General features: G+C 51.1%; 1 protein-coding gene across 1 annotated transcript in view; it reads left to right on the forward strand.

The window, feature by feature from the left end:
* The first annotated feature begins 12100 nt into the window (after positions 1-12100).
* The window catches only part of Myom3 (myomesin 3), a 51207-nt gene continuing 46455 nt past the window's right edge, over positions 12101-16852 (forward strand). The window contains exons 1-4 of the mRNA XM_059256192.1: positions 12101-12261; positions 12983-13063; positions 14412-14571; positions 15208-15365. Of these exons, the coding sequence (XP_059112175.1) occupies positions 12101-12261; positions 12983-13063; positions 14412-14571; positions 15208-15365 (560 nt within the window). The remainder of the gene's footprint in view (positions 12262-12982; positions 13064-14411; positions 14572-15207; positions 15366-16852) is intronic.

A 16852-nucleotide genomic window follows, 5' to 3' on the forward strand; every position in this document is an offset into this window, starting at 1 on the left:
AGAGACTGTTGCAGGCAAGGACTGAGCTATCTAGGGCAGATAGGAGGAGTCTCTACAGGGCTTTCTGGAAACAGGCCCAGAGGCAACACATGGCAGAGAGCCTTCTCTTTGAGACTGTGGGGGGAAGCTGTTTGGACAGAGGCCATCTCACAGGGCCTTCTTGGCATGGAGGAAGCCCCAGGCCTCTGTCTGCCCCATCTCATGACACAGTGGCAGTACTGTACCACCCTGGCCCCCTGAGGCCCCTGACCCCGTGCCTGTACCCAGGAAGAGGAAGCATCCTTTACTCTCCGCTGTCAGGAAGCCATTCCCATTATACCACTCCCATCTCAGATGGGCCTTACAGGAGGAAGCTGAGGCCCGGGCCTATCCAAAGGCCTGCCATGGAGCCCACCCTCACATGCAGGGTCTTCTGTGTCAAGAGTGGATGTTCTCTGCCCTGTTGAAATTCTGGGGGGCTGAGTCTGGCCGAACACAGAAAAGGAAGGGCCCCTAAAGGGCTCCTGAGAGATAAGTGCCCTCCCCATCACCACCTTGCCCCAAATTTCTGAGACACAGCCCCACACTCCATCTGCGTCATCGTGGCCCTCCCGAAGTGCACCGGGCCCTTCCGCTGTGCTCACCTGTGTTTCCCCCTTTTTTCCCCACTTCACCCCCTTAATGACACACAGTGACAGGTGGGGCGCTTATCTATATATCATTAATATTTAACCTCCCTCTAAGGTCATTGACCCAGTATCTCCAGCCAAAGGTTAACTGCCTCCACTTTGTTTAAGAGTGAAAAGTCACTGAATGATAGGCCTGTTCTTACTCGGTCAGTGCAACCAGAGCTGCAGAGACGCTTTTATGGAAGGCCATAAACTGGCTGCCAGCTCCCAGAACTATGTGTGTAGCAACCATAACAGAAGTGAGGGAGAAACAGGAGTGTCTAAGGAGGAGCCCATGGCCCCCCTCTGAGGGCCCCTCTGAGGGATCACGACACACGCTCCTCCCCTGGCATCCCAGGTCGATAGCTGGGCTGGATCCTGCTAGAAGGCAAGCTGTCAAAGTTCCACAGTGTCTCAGGTGAGCTTAGCTTTCCTGAGAGCCCTACCCTACCCCATAACCTGGAAAGTCTCCAGCTCTGCCTGTGGTGCCCTGTCCCACCCAGAGAAAGGTGAGTCTCCGAGTCGCCTGCCTAACAAGGAATGGCAGAACCAGGAGTACGAGACTAGTGACCACAGCATTCCCCCAACCTTTTCCTCCGGGGACAAGTCAAGACCCCAGACCCCTGTCCAGCTGGAACCCACAAGCTGCATGCAGCCAAGGAAAGCCGTGACTGCATCCCAACACGAAATGGTAAACTTACTTAAAACATCATGACATGTTTCTGTCCTTTTTTTTTGGAATGTAGTTGCCTGGTTTGCAAGTATGAAGATAACAGTGTCATATCCAGAGGATGCTTGAAACCACAGGCGCGTCCAAGTCCTGCAGATGCTCTGGTGTGTTACGTGCCTGTGATAAATCTTAATCTGTAAATTAGGCACCTGAAGAGACACCAAACCACAGAATAGAATGGCAGCTGTAGGAAGCACAGTAAAAGTTACTTGAACACAATACTTAGTTACCAATAACCAGTCTGACTGAGCGATGGGTGTGTAGCCTATAGAGAGTGAATACACCAGATCACAGGATGGTGCCCATCTATGGCCAGATGGAAGAGGATGGCATGACATCTTATGTCAATTGGAATAAGGGGCCACATAAAACTTATAGATTATGGGGCTCAGTGGCTAAGAGCACTGGCTGCTCTTTCAGAGGACCCAGGCCCGATTCCCAGCACCCACAAGGTGGCTCACAACTGTCTATAACTCCTGTCTCAGGGGATCTAGCCCCCTCCCCTGACCTCTGGAGCACAGGCATGCATGTGGAGCACAGACATGCATGTAGGCAAAACATCCATACACATAAAATAAAAACGAAAGAGGGGGAGATGTTTTAAACTTATGAATTATTTCCGGAAATTTCCATGTAATATTGTTGACTAAAGGTAACTGAAACCAGGAAAAGCAAAACCGTAGATGAGGAGAACTCACTGTAGCAGCTGTGGTGAGAGAGAGAAAGGACCCGACCTGTCACTTAGTGCATTTCCGTCTCCATCGTCTGTCCTCCTGCTAATCTTCCTTCCGTGATGCACTGCGGTGCCGTCCTTCCCAAGGAGGAAAATGTGGTTCAGAGAAGTGAGTTTTCCTCCTCTCAAAACTTGGGACTGAGAGTTAAGGACCTAGATAACTCAGCAGGTAAGAACATTTGCTGCACAATCCTGAGAGCCTGAGTTCAAATCCCCAGGACCCATGGGAAAAAAGGAGTGGACCGGTAACCCAGACTCAGGAGAGGGAAACAGCAAAGGACCCCTGGGGCTTGCCGGCTGCTAGCCCAGCTCCAGGTTCAATGACAGGCTCTATCTGAAGGGAGTAAACAGCCAGTGACAGGGCAGGATGGTTGATGTTATCCTCTGTGTTCTGCATACATGTGGGCAGGGCACACTCACCCACATGTGTGCATTCACCACATACCACACTCACATTCACACACTCACCCACATGTGTGCATTCACCACATACCACACTCACATTCACACACTCACCCACATGTGGGCATTCACCACATACCACACTCACATTCACACACTCACCCACATGTGGGCATTCACCACATACCACACTCACATTCACACACTCACCCACATGTGGGCATTCACCACATACCACACTCACATTCACACACTCACCCACATGTGGGCATTCACCACATACCACACTCACATTCACACACTCACCCACATGTGGGCATTCACCACATACCACACTCACATTCACACACTCACCCACATGTGGGCATTCACCACATACCACACTCACATTCACACACTCACCCACATGTGGGCATTCACCACATACCACACTCACATTCACACACTCACCCACATGTGGGCATTCACCACATACCACACTCACATTCACACACTCACCCACATGTGGGCATTCACCACATACCACACTCACATTCACACACTCACCCACATGTGGGCATTCACCACATACCACACTCACATTCACACACTCACCCACATGTGTGCATTCACCACATACCACACTCACATTCACACACTCACCCACATGTGGGCATTCACCACATACCACACTCACATTCACACACTCACCCACATGTGGGCATTCACCACATACCACACTCACATTCACACACTCACCCACATGAGTGCATTCACCACATACCACACTCACATTCACACACCCACATGAGTGCATTCACCACATACCACACTCACATTCACACACTCACCCATATGTGTGCATTCACCACATACCACACTCACATTCACACACACACTGTGCCAACAACAACAAAACTTGGGGATTTGGCTCAGTCGGTAGCATGCTTACTTAACACTCACAAACCCCCTAGCACCCGTAAACAGGGCATGGTGGCACATACCTGTGACCCCAGCATGTAGGGGAAGAGGCAGGAGGATCAGAAGTTCGATGCTGATTGGGTGTGATGGCTCCCACCTTTAATCCCAGCACTCAGGAGGCAGAGGCAGGCAGAGCTCTATGAATTAAAGGCTAGCCTGGTCTACATAGTGAGACACTGTCTCAAAAAGAGGAGGAGGAAGAAGAAAAGTTGTTCAAGGCCATCCTCAGCTATGTAGTAGGTTTGAGGCCAACCTGGTCTACATGAAACCTTGTCTCAAAAAAGAGAAAGAGGAAATTTTTCTTTGGCTCATGGATTCTGAAAAAATGTTCTGTCGTGGCGGGGAGCGTGTGCTGGAGGGAACAGCAGCTCCTTCTCTCGTGGTGAAAATGAGGTGACGACAGACGCCCAGGCCTTGTTGAATCGGGAAGCACAGAGCTCAAGGCAGCGAGGAAGAGGGTATATGCCCCCTCTAAGAGACCCACTTATGCTAGCTAGATCCCATGCCCCCCAAAACAGCACCACCTGATGGGGCCCTGGCATCCAGACGCATGGGCCTATGGGAGGCATTTAGGCTCAAATTTTAACAGGAGTTCGTTGAAAATATAATTTCCCAACATTGCTCTGGGAGAGAGAGACAGACAGACGGACAGACACAGACAGATGACAGAGAGACAGAGAATACACGTTTTGTTGTCAGTATTTGGGACAGAGTCTTGCTATGTAACCCCAGTTGGCCTGTCTTTCATTATGTAATCAGGCCGGCTTTGAACCCATGACAGCCCTCATGAACTCATGGCCTGTGTCTCCCAAGAACTGGGATTACAGGTGTGCAGTACCGTGCCAGGCTTAAGAATGTGTGTGTTGTTATGTTTTATCTATTTTGCGTGCGTGTTGAGGGGTGCCCGGGCCATGCAGGAGTCAGTTCTCCCCTTCCACCATGTGGTTTCTGAGGATCAAACTCAGGTCATCAGGCCTGGCAAGAGCCTTGACCTCGATGAACCATCTTGCAGGCCCAAGAATTTATATATATATATATATATATATATATATATATATATATATATATATATGATTTATTTATTACGTATACAGTGTTCTGCCTGCATGTGTCCCTTCAGGCCAGAAGAGGGCACCAGATCTCATTACAGATGGTTGTGAGCCACCATATGGTTGCTGGGAATTGAACTCAGGACCACTGGAAAAACAGCCAGTGCTCTTAACCGCTGAGCCATCTCTCCAGCCCCAAGAATTTATATTTTTAACAAACTCTTGTGAGGTTTCCCCTCAAGCAAATTAAAGTAACAGTGTCTCCATCCACAGCCTCAATTTACAATCCTCCAACAGCCCATCACAGGACAGCAAGGCTGGGGTGATTAAAACCCTTAACCTCCAAGCCCTCAGCTCTGTGAACAGACAGGACTTGCCTGGGTTTCTGTCCCGAAATAAGGCTAAACTTCTGCAAGTTTCTAAAAGGTCAGGTCCTTCTGTGTCCCTGCTGAGTCAGGGTCAGCCTGAGCAAGAGGCTGTGACCATTTCTTCCTGTGCCTCCCCACCTTCCAGACAGTGGAGCAGAAACAGTGCACTGAGACAGGAATGACCAGAGGGAGTCCTGTTTGCTTCCCATCCTGTCTGCGCTGAGAATCAGAGCTCTGAAGCCCCAGCCCACACACTCAGCCTGCTCTGGAGACTGGAGTAGATCCAGAATCTCCGTGGACCAGGAGGAAGGAGGCATCTAGGTAGGCAATTCTCCACAGCAACCAGAAGTTAGTGCCGTCGGCCATGGACAGTTGCTCTCTGAAAACAAAACAAACCAACAAGAAATGGTTGTAGACTGAGTTGTTGACAGAGGTGACAGAGCTCCAGACAAATAAAAGGGAGAAAGAAAGAGGAGAAAGATGGAAATAGATGTGGGATACAGAACCAAGCAAAAATGCATTTCTTGTGTTTTGATCACAATTTAGTCTTGCAACTATTCTGCAAGATAGGTGACTGTGGTCTGAACGTTGGTGCCCCCCCCAAAAAAAAAGTGTGTATGTGTGTGTGTGTGTGTGTGTGTGTGTGTGTTGCATGCATGAGTGCATACATGTGGGGGGGGGCACATGCAAATGTGAGAAGGCCAGAAGTCACATTGGTGTCTTCTTCAATCACTCCCTACCTTAATTTCTTCGAGTCTCTCATTGAACCTGGAGCTCGCTGATTAGCTAGACTGGCTGGCCAGCGAGGCTCCTCCTGTGTCTGCCTCCCAGTGCTGGAATTACAGGCCCATGCCCTACTCAGGTGTTCGTGTGTGTTCATCCAGCACTTTACCCACTGAAGCATCTCCGGAAGCCCTCACAGGCTGGCACTGACCCCTTATGCAGCTGGGTCAAGAGCCGGGAACTTTACAACCTGATTAGGTCCTGATGAGGGGTCGGTGGGCACGTCCTAACCCCTACAGCTCTTCTGTCACATGAAGACACAGCAAGAAGAATCTGAGACATGCTACACTGGCTGGTTTTATGGCAACTTGACACACGCTAAAGTCATCTGAGCGGAGGGAGCCTCAATTAAGAAAAGGCCTCCATGAGATCAGGCTGTAGGCAAGCCCGCAGAGCATGTTCTTAACTAGTGATTGGTGAGGGAATGCCCAGATAAGTTGGTGGCCCTGGGTCCTATAAGGAAGCAGGCTGAGCAAGCCATGAGGAACAAGCCAGTGAGCAGCACCCCTCCATGGCCTCTGCATCAGCGCCTGCCTCCAGGTTCCTGCCTGTTTGAGTTCCTGTCCCAACTTCCTTCAATGGTGGACTACAATGTGGAAGTGTAAGCCGGATAAACACTTTTCTCCCCAGCTTGTTTTTGGTTGTGGTGTTTCACCACAGCAACAGTAACCCAACTTAAGACACATGGAAAATGAAACTTGACCTTGAACTTTCATACCTTCAGAACTATGAGAAATAAATGTCTATCCTTTTTAAATGACCTAGTGTATACCAGGTCAAATAGACTGAGACAGTATTTATCCACTCATTTTTTTGTTTTCTATTAATTGATTAATTAGCTTTGATTTGAGACAGGGTCTCATGTAGCCCAGGTTGACCTCAAATTTGCTATGTAGTTGAGGCTAGTCTTGAACTCCTGATCCTCCTGCCTTGACCTCCAAAGTGGTATGATTATTGGCATGTACCTAGCTTTCCATTCATTTTTAAAGACAAGTTGAGGGCCCGCCTGTACTCCAGGCATTATTATTTCCTTGGGGCTAAGGACAGAGAGAATGGAACAAGTCAGTGTTCCTGCTATCTAAAAACCTTTCCCAGTCTACAATTAAGGAAACTGAGGCTCAGGAAAGAAGCTGAAGGCTGAGCACGATAGCACATGCTTGTAATCCCAGCACTCAAGGTGCTAGGGCAGGAGAATCATGGATTTGAGGCCAGCCTCAGCTACAGAGTGAGACTTATCTCAAGATTTAACAATGAACTAAAAACACAGACAAGAGGTCAAGGCCCCTCAGAGGCCAGGTCTCCCTCGTTAGTGAATAGAGGTTCCTATGACCAGCATCGAGGCCGAGAGCTGTGTAACTGAAATCATCTTCCTGCCACTCTGTTTCCCGTCTCAGGGTTGGCTACACTTACAAAGGACCAAGTGATTGGGGCTGCATCACCATGCATGATCGGCTGAGGGAGACAGGGGAATGGACCCCATGTCCAGATGGATGGGGGAGTAGTGAGACAAGGCCTTCAATGTCCCCAGAGTTCAGGAGAGACCAGTAGAGCCCTCATTTGTCAACCATCTACGGTATGTCTGGTGCTGTGGGGGAAGCTGAGGAGTCTGCCGGGATCCTTTCTATTAAAGGGTCCAGTTGGAGACAAGGTCTCACTGTGTAGCCCAGGCTGGGTCTGGATGCCTGGGTCCATCTGCCTCAGCCTCCTGAATGCTGAGATTACAGGTCTGTACCACCATGCCCTGCAGACAGACCATGAAGCAGCCATTACTGTCCCCTGGAGTATAGATAAACCAGAAAAAGGTGACTTGCTAAACCAGAAAGCCAGGGGACTGGTCGGGATCCTGAACAGTCAGTCTGAGGTGCCCCTGACTCTGGCATATGTCTGAGTTCGTCCCTTCCGGCTGCCTCAGAGGGCAGGGACAAAGGGGCCTATTTTAGGACTGTGTTCTTCTGAGAAGAGGTGCATCTCACTTAGACATCACAGCAAGTGTGTGGACCCAAAGAAGCTCTTTCTAGATGGGAGGATAGGAGAGGAGGAGGCAGAATGGTGCATACTTAAAACCATGGCACTTGGAGACTGAGGCAGGAAGATGGCCAGTTACAAACGAGCCTGGCTCACCTTGTCTCAGAATAGTAACAACCTTGTGTCAGAGCAACCGAAAAAAAAAAATGGTCAGGCTGAAATGATTTCTCAGTGTTTGAGCCCTGGCTCCAGTGAACCCGGGTTCAATTCCCAGCACCCACAGGGCAGCTACATCTGTATTCTCCAGTTCCAGGGGAGCTGATGCCCTCTTCTGGCCTCTGTAGTTAGCAGGCATGCGTGTGGTACACAGACATACATTCAAGTAAAACACTCGTACACATAAATTTTTTTTTTTGGTTTTTCGAGACAGGGTTTCTCTGTGTAGCTTTGCGCCTTTCCTGGAACTCACTTGGTAGCCCAGGCTGGCCTCGAACTCACAGAGATCTGCCTGGTTCTGCCTCCTGAGTGCTGGGATTAAAGGCGTGCGCCACCACCGCCCGGCCATAAATTTTTTTAAAAAGAAAAAAAAAAATGTTTAAAGAAAAGGATGTGGGAGCCAGGCACTCCAGCATCCTCCCTGGGAGCTGCTATGACACCAGCCTGGGGAAGAGACAGAATCAGGGAAGCTTACAGAGGGCTTTGCAAGTACAGCAGGAGATTAAGATTAGGACTGAAGAGCTCAGTGCCACTCACGCCCTCTCCCCAGGGAACAGCCTCCTAAGTTCTAGGAAGAGCAGCCGGTGACATACCCTGGTGCCTGTGGTCCCGTGAAGAGGCCCGTAGAGAAGCCATGTTCTCCAACCTAAAGCTGGCACCGTCTTCCCAGACCTGCTCATGCTCTGGAGGGTCATGTCCCTCCCTCATGGCTCCCCAACTCCTCTCCTGGGCCTGCCTCACCCGCCACATACAACCGTGGGCAAACCAGGAGCCGGGCCAGTAACTGCTAGATTGACGGACCAGAAAAAGCCACACATTTCTGCCTTAGCCGAGGGAATCAGAGTTTTCACATTCGGGTCACATATCTACATGGAGCTCGGTACCCCGGCACGCTGTCTCTGTCTTTCAAGAAGGAATTCAGATCAGGGAAGCTGAAAGCCGTCCCCAAGGTACCCTGCAGCTGGAAGGAGAATTGAGAACAAACTTCTATAGCTAGGAACACAGCGTGTCCGCCTTCCCCAAACCAGGCTGGAGCTCTAGGCGTTACTGTTCCCTCTAGGCAGGGAATGGGGTGGGGTGGAAAGGCTAGAGGTGGGGGAGGAGCAGCGTGAGTAGTGGGGGCCACCCCACCTGTTGCTGCTGCCCAGCAGCGCTGGCAGGAAGGCACGGCCCTCCCCTCTGCCTCCACCCTCACCATACTTCCCATCCATTGTCATCACACTGTCTCAGCGCTGCTATATTTAAGACGGTGCAGGGCTCCAAGATCACATTCTTCACCCGTCCTCACTGAGCTGAGGGCAGGAAGAGACCAGGGACCTTCTTCCTGTCCTGGAGACATTTGCGTGGACACCGCTGTTTCTGTGAGTCACACACAGGGATCAGGGTCTGAGAGAGCCCTGCTGAGAGAGACCCCAAGTCTCTTTCCACAGGGAACGACCTATGTGGGGGTTGTATACAGTGTATGTGTAGTGTACATATCTGTGGTGTATGTGTGTCTATGGTATGTGGGTTTGTGTATGAGTATATGATGTGGGAGGTGGTCTATGCATAGGTTTACATGTATGTCTATAATGTGTGTATGTGTTCATGCTGTGTGTGTATCATGTAGTGAGGGGTAGTATTTGTGTGACTATGGTGTGTGTCTATAGTATAGTGTGGGAGATATGTGTATATGAATGTGTGTATCTATTTTGTGTGTGTGTGGGTATGTGTGTGTGTGTGTGTGTGTGTGTGTGTGTGTGTGTGTGTGTGCTATAGGGTAGGTGTGTGTTTATTGTGTGTATATATATGTAAATATATTGGGAAAGGGGCTTGGGAGATTTGAGCTTGCTAGCACCCCAAGTGAAAACAGGGAATCCCAGAACTCTATGCCTCATTTCACTGTCGTAGCTCTGGGTCCTCTGAGTCTTCTGGTCTGAGTCCTCCTTGATAGTAAAGCTAAAAATAAAGAAAAGAAAGGCCCTTGGGGGGACACTTGGAACCGGAGCCTTGGCTGCATGAGGCAGCCAGTCAGGGAGCTCAGAGCTGACAGACCCAGCAGGGCATGCAGTATGCCGGCTGAGTCCTGGTTGTTCAAACCCAAACCCTGCAGTCCCAAATCCTAGGGCCACCAGGTTCATCAGGCACAGGGGATGGGGACGTGGGGCTCTGCTGGGAAAGGAACAGCCTCCACTAACCAGGCCAGATCATCACAGCCCTCCAGAGAGCTAGGAAGCCACTGCATGTCCCGGCCTGTGCCGACCCACTGGGCAGGATACATCCACTCCAGCCCAGCCAATACAGCTCCTCACAAAGGGCAATGGAGGCCACGAACCTGTTCCCTGCTTTAATCCCATACTTCAGTCAGCGCTTTAAAAAGCATCCATGGCTCACCGCAGAGGAGGGGGTCTGGAGGCTGAGTGCCAGTGGGCCACTGTGTTCCTCAGGGCAGAGTATCAGGAGAGAGCCAGTGATGACGTCAGAGCACACGAACCCTTGCTGTGGGGGTCGTGGCCAGTGTCCCAGGACATCAGTGGAGCCTCGCTCCCCAGGGCAACCCTTGTAACTGAGGAAGAAGTGTGCGATGGGCAGATCTGACTAGCTCTCTGGGTGTATAGATTTTTCCTATCCAGGAGATGCCAGAGCCAGCCTAAGTGGGCAACTGTCCTTTGGCTCTGCTGAGACACTTAGGAGCCAGGAGAGCTTTTAGAACAGTCCTTAATGGCTGCAGGCTACAGCAAGCCACTGTCTTCCCTGATGGTCACAGCTGTGGGCAGCACAGAAACCAGACCTTAATGAAGTGGAAGAAACGCAGGCCCATTGACTAACCCTCAGCAGCCTGAGCCCCACCACCATCGAGTCACATAAGACCTACATACAGATACGAAATAATCAGTAAGAGGGGGCACTTTCTTAATCAGGACCAAATTGTAGGGTAGAGATTTATAACACCAATAGGAGTAAAGGAGAGAAAGTTCTAGAAGGCCTGCTATGTTTTTACAAGGCTTCTAAGGAAGATGGTGGCCATGCCTGACACTAGGATGGGACTTACTTCTCCAGGCTTTCAATTAACCCTTTTGAGCCCCTGTCCCAGGAGTGTGGTGGGTACATTTTACAGATGAGGAAGCCAAGTTATAAAGTCCAAGGGCACACACTTGGAAGCAGGAAGAGGAACAAGGGTCGTGGGATTGCACCCAGTCACAGACCCACAGTCTCTGCATCATGTGTCCACACGGCACCTTCAGATTGGTCTTGGAAGAGTGGCTGGGGTGAAGAAACCTGTAGTTCAAAGGCACAGGGTAGGACTCAAGATGAGACACTTGCCCGTTCTGGACCTAGACCCAGCCTTGGACAGCATCATGCTGTCACTCAATGTTGCTTGGATTCCAATGGCTTCCTTGGGGGAGGGGGTGAGAAGGCGTGGCATCAACGACACAGACACCGGGAGTCTGTTGAAAGCAAATAATGAACTCATTTATTCAATAACAGGGAAGGCCTTATATACCCTCCTCCCAGTGCCCAGTCTGTGTGGTTGTCCCTCATTGGCTGGGCACGATCAGGAACTCTGACATCAATCAGGAACTCTGACATCGACTGTTGCTAGGTCCTCAGGCAGACTCTGCACAATCAGAAACTCTGTCAGCAACCAGGATCTCTGACAGTGACCAGGGACTCTGACATTGACTGTTGCTAGGTTCTCAGGCAGACTCCAGGTTGGCTCTTAAGGAGTACTTATGTGCATGCCTTGACAACTGGTCTGAGCCAATTTCCTTGACCCTATGGGCCTGTCCTACTACAACTCATCATCTAGAAAGCCAATGAAGGGGATGAATGGGACAGGACTGTGGCTGACAGCCAGGACTCCGCTCCTCAGTGGGGTTCTGCTCACCCACTGCCAAGGCACATGGGACCTTAGAGAAGCCAGGCTCTCTCTGTGCCTGCCTTGATCACCTTGGTCCCTCACCTTCTCAGGCTTCAGTTCCTATGTTCCTCTAGAGCAGCGGTTCTCAAACTGTGGGTCGCGACACCTTGGGGGGGGTCACATAACAGATATTTATATTCCAATTCGTAACAGTAACAAAATTATAGTTATAATGTAATGAAGTAGTAATGAAATAATTTTATGGTTGGGGGGGTCACCACATCATGAGGAATTGTATTGAAGGGTCACAGCGTTAGGAAGGTTGAGAACCACAGCTCTAGGGAAAGAGGATGCCTGGTGGGATGACCATACACCTTGGCCTTGACAGGTTGCTGCATTCGCAGCCATGACTCTGCCCCACAGTCCCGAAAATGCCGGGGAGCCCCAAGCCTCCCAGGCTGTGCAGGTGCACAGGCTGGAACACAGGCAGGAGGAGGAGCAGAAAGAAGAGCGACAGCACAGCCTGCATATGGGCTCTTCCGTGCAGAGGAGGACCTACCGCAGCAGGTGGGAGCACCCATCCCTGGCCCCTCCCTGCCCCAGGACCCCAGCTTGAAGCATAGCCCAGCTGTCTGTAGAGCCTGTCTGAGATGAGACACGGGCTGATGGGGGAGTGTGTTGCGACTTTTTGTCACCATGTCAAAACACTGAGAAAAACACATTAGGAGTGGGGGGTTGTTTTGGGTTTTTTAGGGGGGCTAGCCATTTATGGGGTGCATTCCAGTCTTGACTCCACTGCTTTGAGCCTGAGGTGAGGCAGAGCAATCGTAACAGTGTAGGGAGGAACAAGGAAAGGAGGGAGGAGCCTGGGACATGACAAAGCCCCCAAGACCTACTTCCTCTAACCAAGGTTCACCTCTGGATGTTTCTTCTGCTCCCAATAAAACCCTCGAACTGAACCCATCAGGGGAGTCATTGACTGATGAGCACACAGCCCTGTGGTCCAGTCACTTCTCAATGAGTAAATCTGCCAGCTGAGGACTGCGATTTCAACACAAGTCCTTTAGTGGATACCTCAGATCCAGACCCTAACAGGAGGCACAGCATGTCCTCCGGAACCTGTCTGGGGTGGGCAAACACCTCTGCTCTCTGAGACCCCAGAATGAAGAGGGAGGTTCAGTATGAGAAGGGAGCTCAGGGGGTGCCTGCTGGTACCCTAATGCATAGCCATGGTCTCAGGAACCCCAGGCAGTCCCCCAAGAGCAGTGACCTCCCTTTCTCCTGGCAGTGAGAAGGAACAGCAGTTCAGCTCTGAAGACTATGCCCTGGCTGCTGCCCTGGCCCTGACAGCCTCCTCAGAGTTGTCCTGGTAAGTCACATGTCTGTCCCTGGGTGAGGAAAGGCTGTCTTGTCTTGACCCTGGTCCCTGGTCCCCTGTTCCCTACCTCACCACTGGGCTCCCACTGATACACAGTGGACCTGTCCGAAGTCCCTTTGGAGGAGAAGGGCTGGGCAGGGTGCAAACCAGCCACTTTCTCCACACCCAGCTTCACACACACACACACACACACACACACACACACACAACACACACACACACCCGAAGAGTCCCCACAGCAGGAAAGGACTGTCCCTGAGCAGCTATCCTCATTACCCAAAGTAAGAGAGGGATTAGCCATGGATTACAGAGCTGGTAACGATTGCAAGTCTCACACAAGGAATGGAAGGTCCCTGAATGCCTCTCCAGAGGTACCATAGCTTAGGGAAGGGCCCTGAGCTTAGAGGTCTGGGACACAGTCCTGCTGTCCTTAAGCCAATCACTGGACCTCAGTTTCCTGCCCTATGAAATGGGGAGAGGAACACGTGTCCACTTGGACACAGCAAAAATCAGCCAACGAAGCCAGGCATGGTGATACACATCTTTAACCCCAGCACTCAGGAGGCAGAGGCAGGAAGATCTCTGTGAGTCTGAGGCCAGCCTGGTCTACTAAACAAGTTCCAGGACAGCCAAGGGCTACACAGAGAAACTCTGTCTCAAAATAATAATAATAATAATAATAATAATAATAATAATAATAATAAATCAGCCAGTGTTTGTTGAGCAGCCTCAAACATTCCATTCACAACTACATGCTTATTAAATTCTGTTGGTTAGCAGGTCCCCACACATATACACATTTACATACAAACTTTTTTTTTGTTTTTTTGTTTTTTTTTTTTTTTTTTTTGAGACAGGGTTTCTCTGTGTAGCTTTGTGCCTTTCCTGGAACTCGCTTTGGAGACCAGGCTGGCCTCGAACTCACAGAGATCCTCCTGGCTCTACCTCCCAAGTGCTGGGATTAAAGGCGTGCGCCATCACCGCCCAGCACATACAAACTTTTTTGAGACAAGGTTTTATGTAGCCTAGGCTGGCTCAAACTTACTATGTAGCCAATGGTGGTCTTGAACTTTTGGTCCTGAGTTCCGGGACTATAAGCATGTACCACCACATCTGGTTTATGTGGTTCTGTAGATCAAACCCAAGGCTCTGTGCATTTGAGGCAAGCACTCTACCAACTGAGCTGAATCCCCAGTCCCCTTCCAAGGTGTCTGCAGGCAGAAGAGGATGCAAGGCTGTGCTTGGTCCTAAAGCACACTCCCAAGGACCACTAGCATGTGGGGGTCGGGGTACAACTGCTCCAGCCTCCACGGACCCTGTCTGAGTCCTGACCCTGCAGGGAAGCTAAGCTGAGACGCCAGACCACCACAGTAGAGCTGGAGGAGCGTGGACAGAGGCGCGTGGGCTTTGGCAATGACTTGGAGCGGATGGAGATGGCCTTCCTCCGGACCCAGAGGCTGCTGCGCCAGAGACGTGACTGGAGGGCCCTGCGTCAACGGGTGAGGCACTGGGGTCCCCCTTCCCGCCAGCCTTGGATCTAACACCCACCACAAGCCCTATCCTCACTCTCACCCCTTCTCAAAAGAAAGGACTCAGGTCCTGGGTTCCAATCTCAATACCCCTGCACTTGGCTGTGTAACCTGGGAAAGGGTCAGGCTGTTTTTGATCCTCAGTTTCCCGCCTGTGACTCGGGTGTGGCTGTAACAGCTCTGGGCTGAGGTAGAAATTAAATGAGCTTAGATTTGTAGTGACTTCTCAGTGAATGTATGACCTTCACAATTGTGCAGAGTCCGATGTCCCTTCCCTACCCGCTGTCCAGGTCAGACTTCAGGCAGCTTCTTTACATAACATACAGTGTTTTTCATGGATTGACTCACTTACTCCCAATTACAACCCCCAGGGAGGGGGCAAGCAAGTAAATATCCTCATCATCCTCATTTCACAGGCAAGGAGAATAAGGCTCTGCCTGTGATCCCATAGCTGGTCCTAGAGCACATTTCCTGCCCACTGAGCAACACTGCCTCAAGGTGGAGTGGATGAGGGCTCAGCCAGTCTGAATGCTGGGGCTGGGGGGTGGCAACATGGTGGGAAACCCATCCCTGGCCCCTAGGAGTCACACACCCCTTCACCTCCAGACAGAGGAGAAGGTCCGCGAGGCCAAGGAGCTGATTGAGCTGTGCTCTGGCCGCGGCCCCTGGTTCTGGATCCCGCTTCGCTCGCATGCCGTCTGGGAGCACACCACTGTACTGCTGACCTGCACTGTCCAGGGCTCGCCTCCATTCCAGGTCACCTGGTAAGCTCCTGGGGCTGGAGACAGAGTGTTCACACTCCGCCCCTCTCGCTCGGAGGTCTTTGTGGTCCTCCATCTTCACCCAAGCTTCCTCTGTCTCAGCAAGGCCACAGCCCACAGACTCTGAGCTCTGCCCACCCTACACACAGAGCAACGACAGCTGCCTGGGAGCCTCAGGCCACCTCAGGCCTTGGTTATTCTTAGTCACCTTCCAGCCGGGCTGGGCCTGGAAGACTGGCCCCCTGGAGAGCCAGCCCTTGTAAAAATATGATTCTGGTGGTGTGAAAAGGCAGCTGCTCTGAGCTGAGCATCTTCAGCACTAGTGACTGTCTGGGAGGATGGAGAGCTAGGGAGGAGAGGTGGGAGGGCCGGACCCTGCTGGGAGAGCAGGCTCAGATCTAGAGTGTGAGCCTAAAGTCAGGCCCAGCATGCCCTCCGCTGAGTCAGAGTGTGGCCTCAGGTGTATGACGTAACCGTCCCGGATGATGTAACCTTCCCGGATCCGGTGTGCCTTCACCTCCTGCCCATACAATGGACTGAAGATCCCTTATCCAGTTGATGCATGCTAAGAGTTTAATGTCCCACAGAGGAAGTCCTCAGAACTTGACAAGAGCTGGGAAATTGCCAGGCACGGTTGCACATGCCTGCAATCCCAGCACTCAGGAGGCTGAGGCAAGAGGATCATGTTTTTAAAAGAGAGAAAAATGGAAAGAGCTAGGAAAGCAGGAGACATTTCCAGAAGCACACCAGAACCCCAGAAGCCTCACAGCTGTGAGGGTTCCCCTGAGCAAGGTGGTGGAGACGGGGTAATAGTGGCCACTTCCTAGAAGGAGTCACGCTGTCCACAGAGTGGAGTCCCTGTTCACAGGGTCTTAGGCCAATTGCCAGGCATGCTAGTGGATAAGGAAGGGGTTCAACAATATTTACCATCAGCATAGCCTTCCCAGGCCCTTCAGGGTCTCACCATCAAGGAACGCTCAGCCCAGGGAGGACTGGACACAGAGAAGTAAATTCATGGTCCTGCTCAGATCAAAACGGACGGGGAGGGAAGGTAATGGCTGTCCAGGACTGATGTCCAGGAAAGCTTCTCAGGAAGATGTGGCATGGGAGCTAGACGATGAAAAGCCCATGGTCCAAAAACAGAAGAAAGGGGGTAGCATCTTGCTGGGGCCCGCTTTACACAGACCCAGAACTCATGTCCTGTTTGAGCCTTATCTAAGGTCACACAACCAAAGTGGACCAGGATTCAAATGCAGGAATCCTTCCAGTAGCCACAGAGCAAGAGATCAATAGGTAAACTCTTTTTTTTTTTTTTTTTTTTTTTTTTTTTAACTTAAAGCACACAGTGCTGAGGAGTTGAGGATGGGAAGCATGCAGGCAGGAGATATCTCCAGGGAGCTGGCCTCCAGGCTGGCCAGTTCCAGCTGGCATGCTTTCAAAGCCGAGCACGGGGCAATGTGCTGGGCACCAAGACCGAGGTGCTGTGGAGA

Source organism: Peromyscus eremicus, chromosome 2, assembly GCF_949786415.1.
Source record: "Peromyscus eremicus chromosome 2, PerEre_H2_v1, whole genome shotgun sequence".
Classification (NCBI taxonomy): Eukaryota; Metazoa; Chordata; class Mammalia; order Rodentia; family Cricetidae; genus Peromyscus; species Peromyscus eremicus.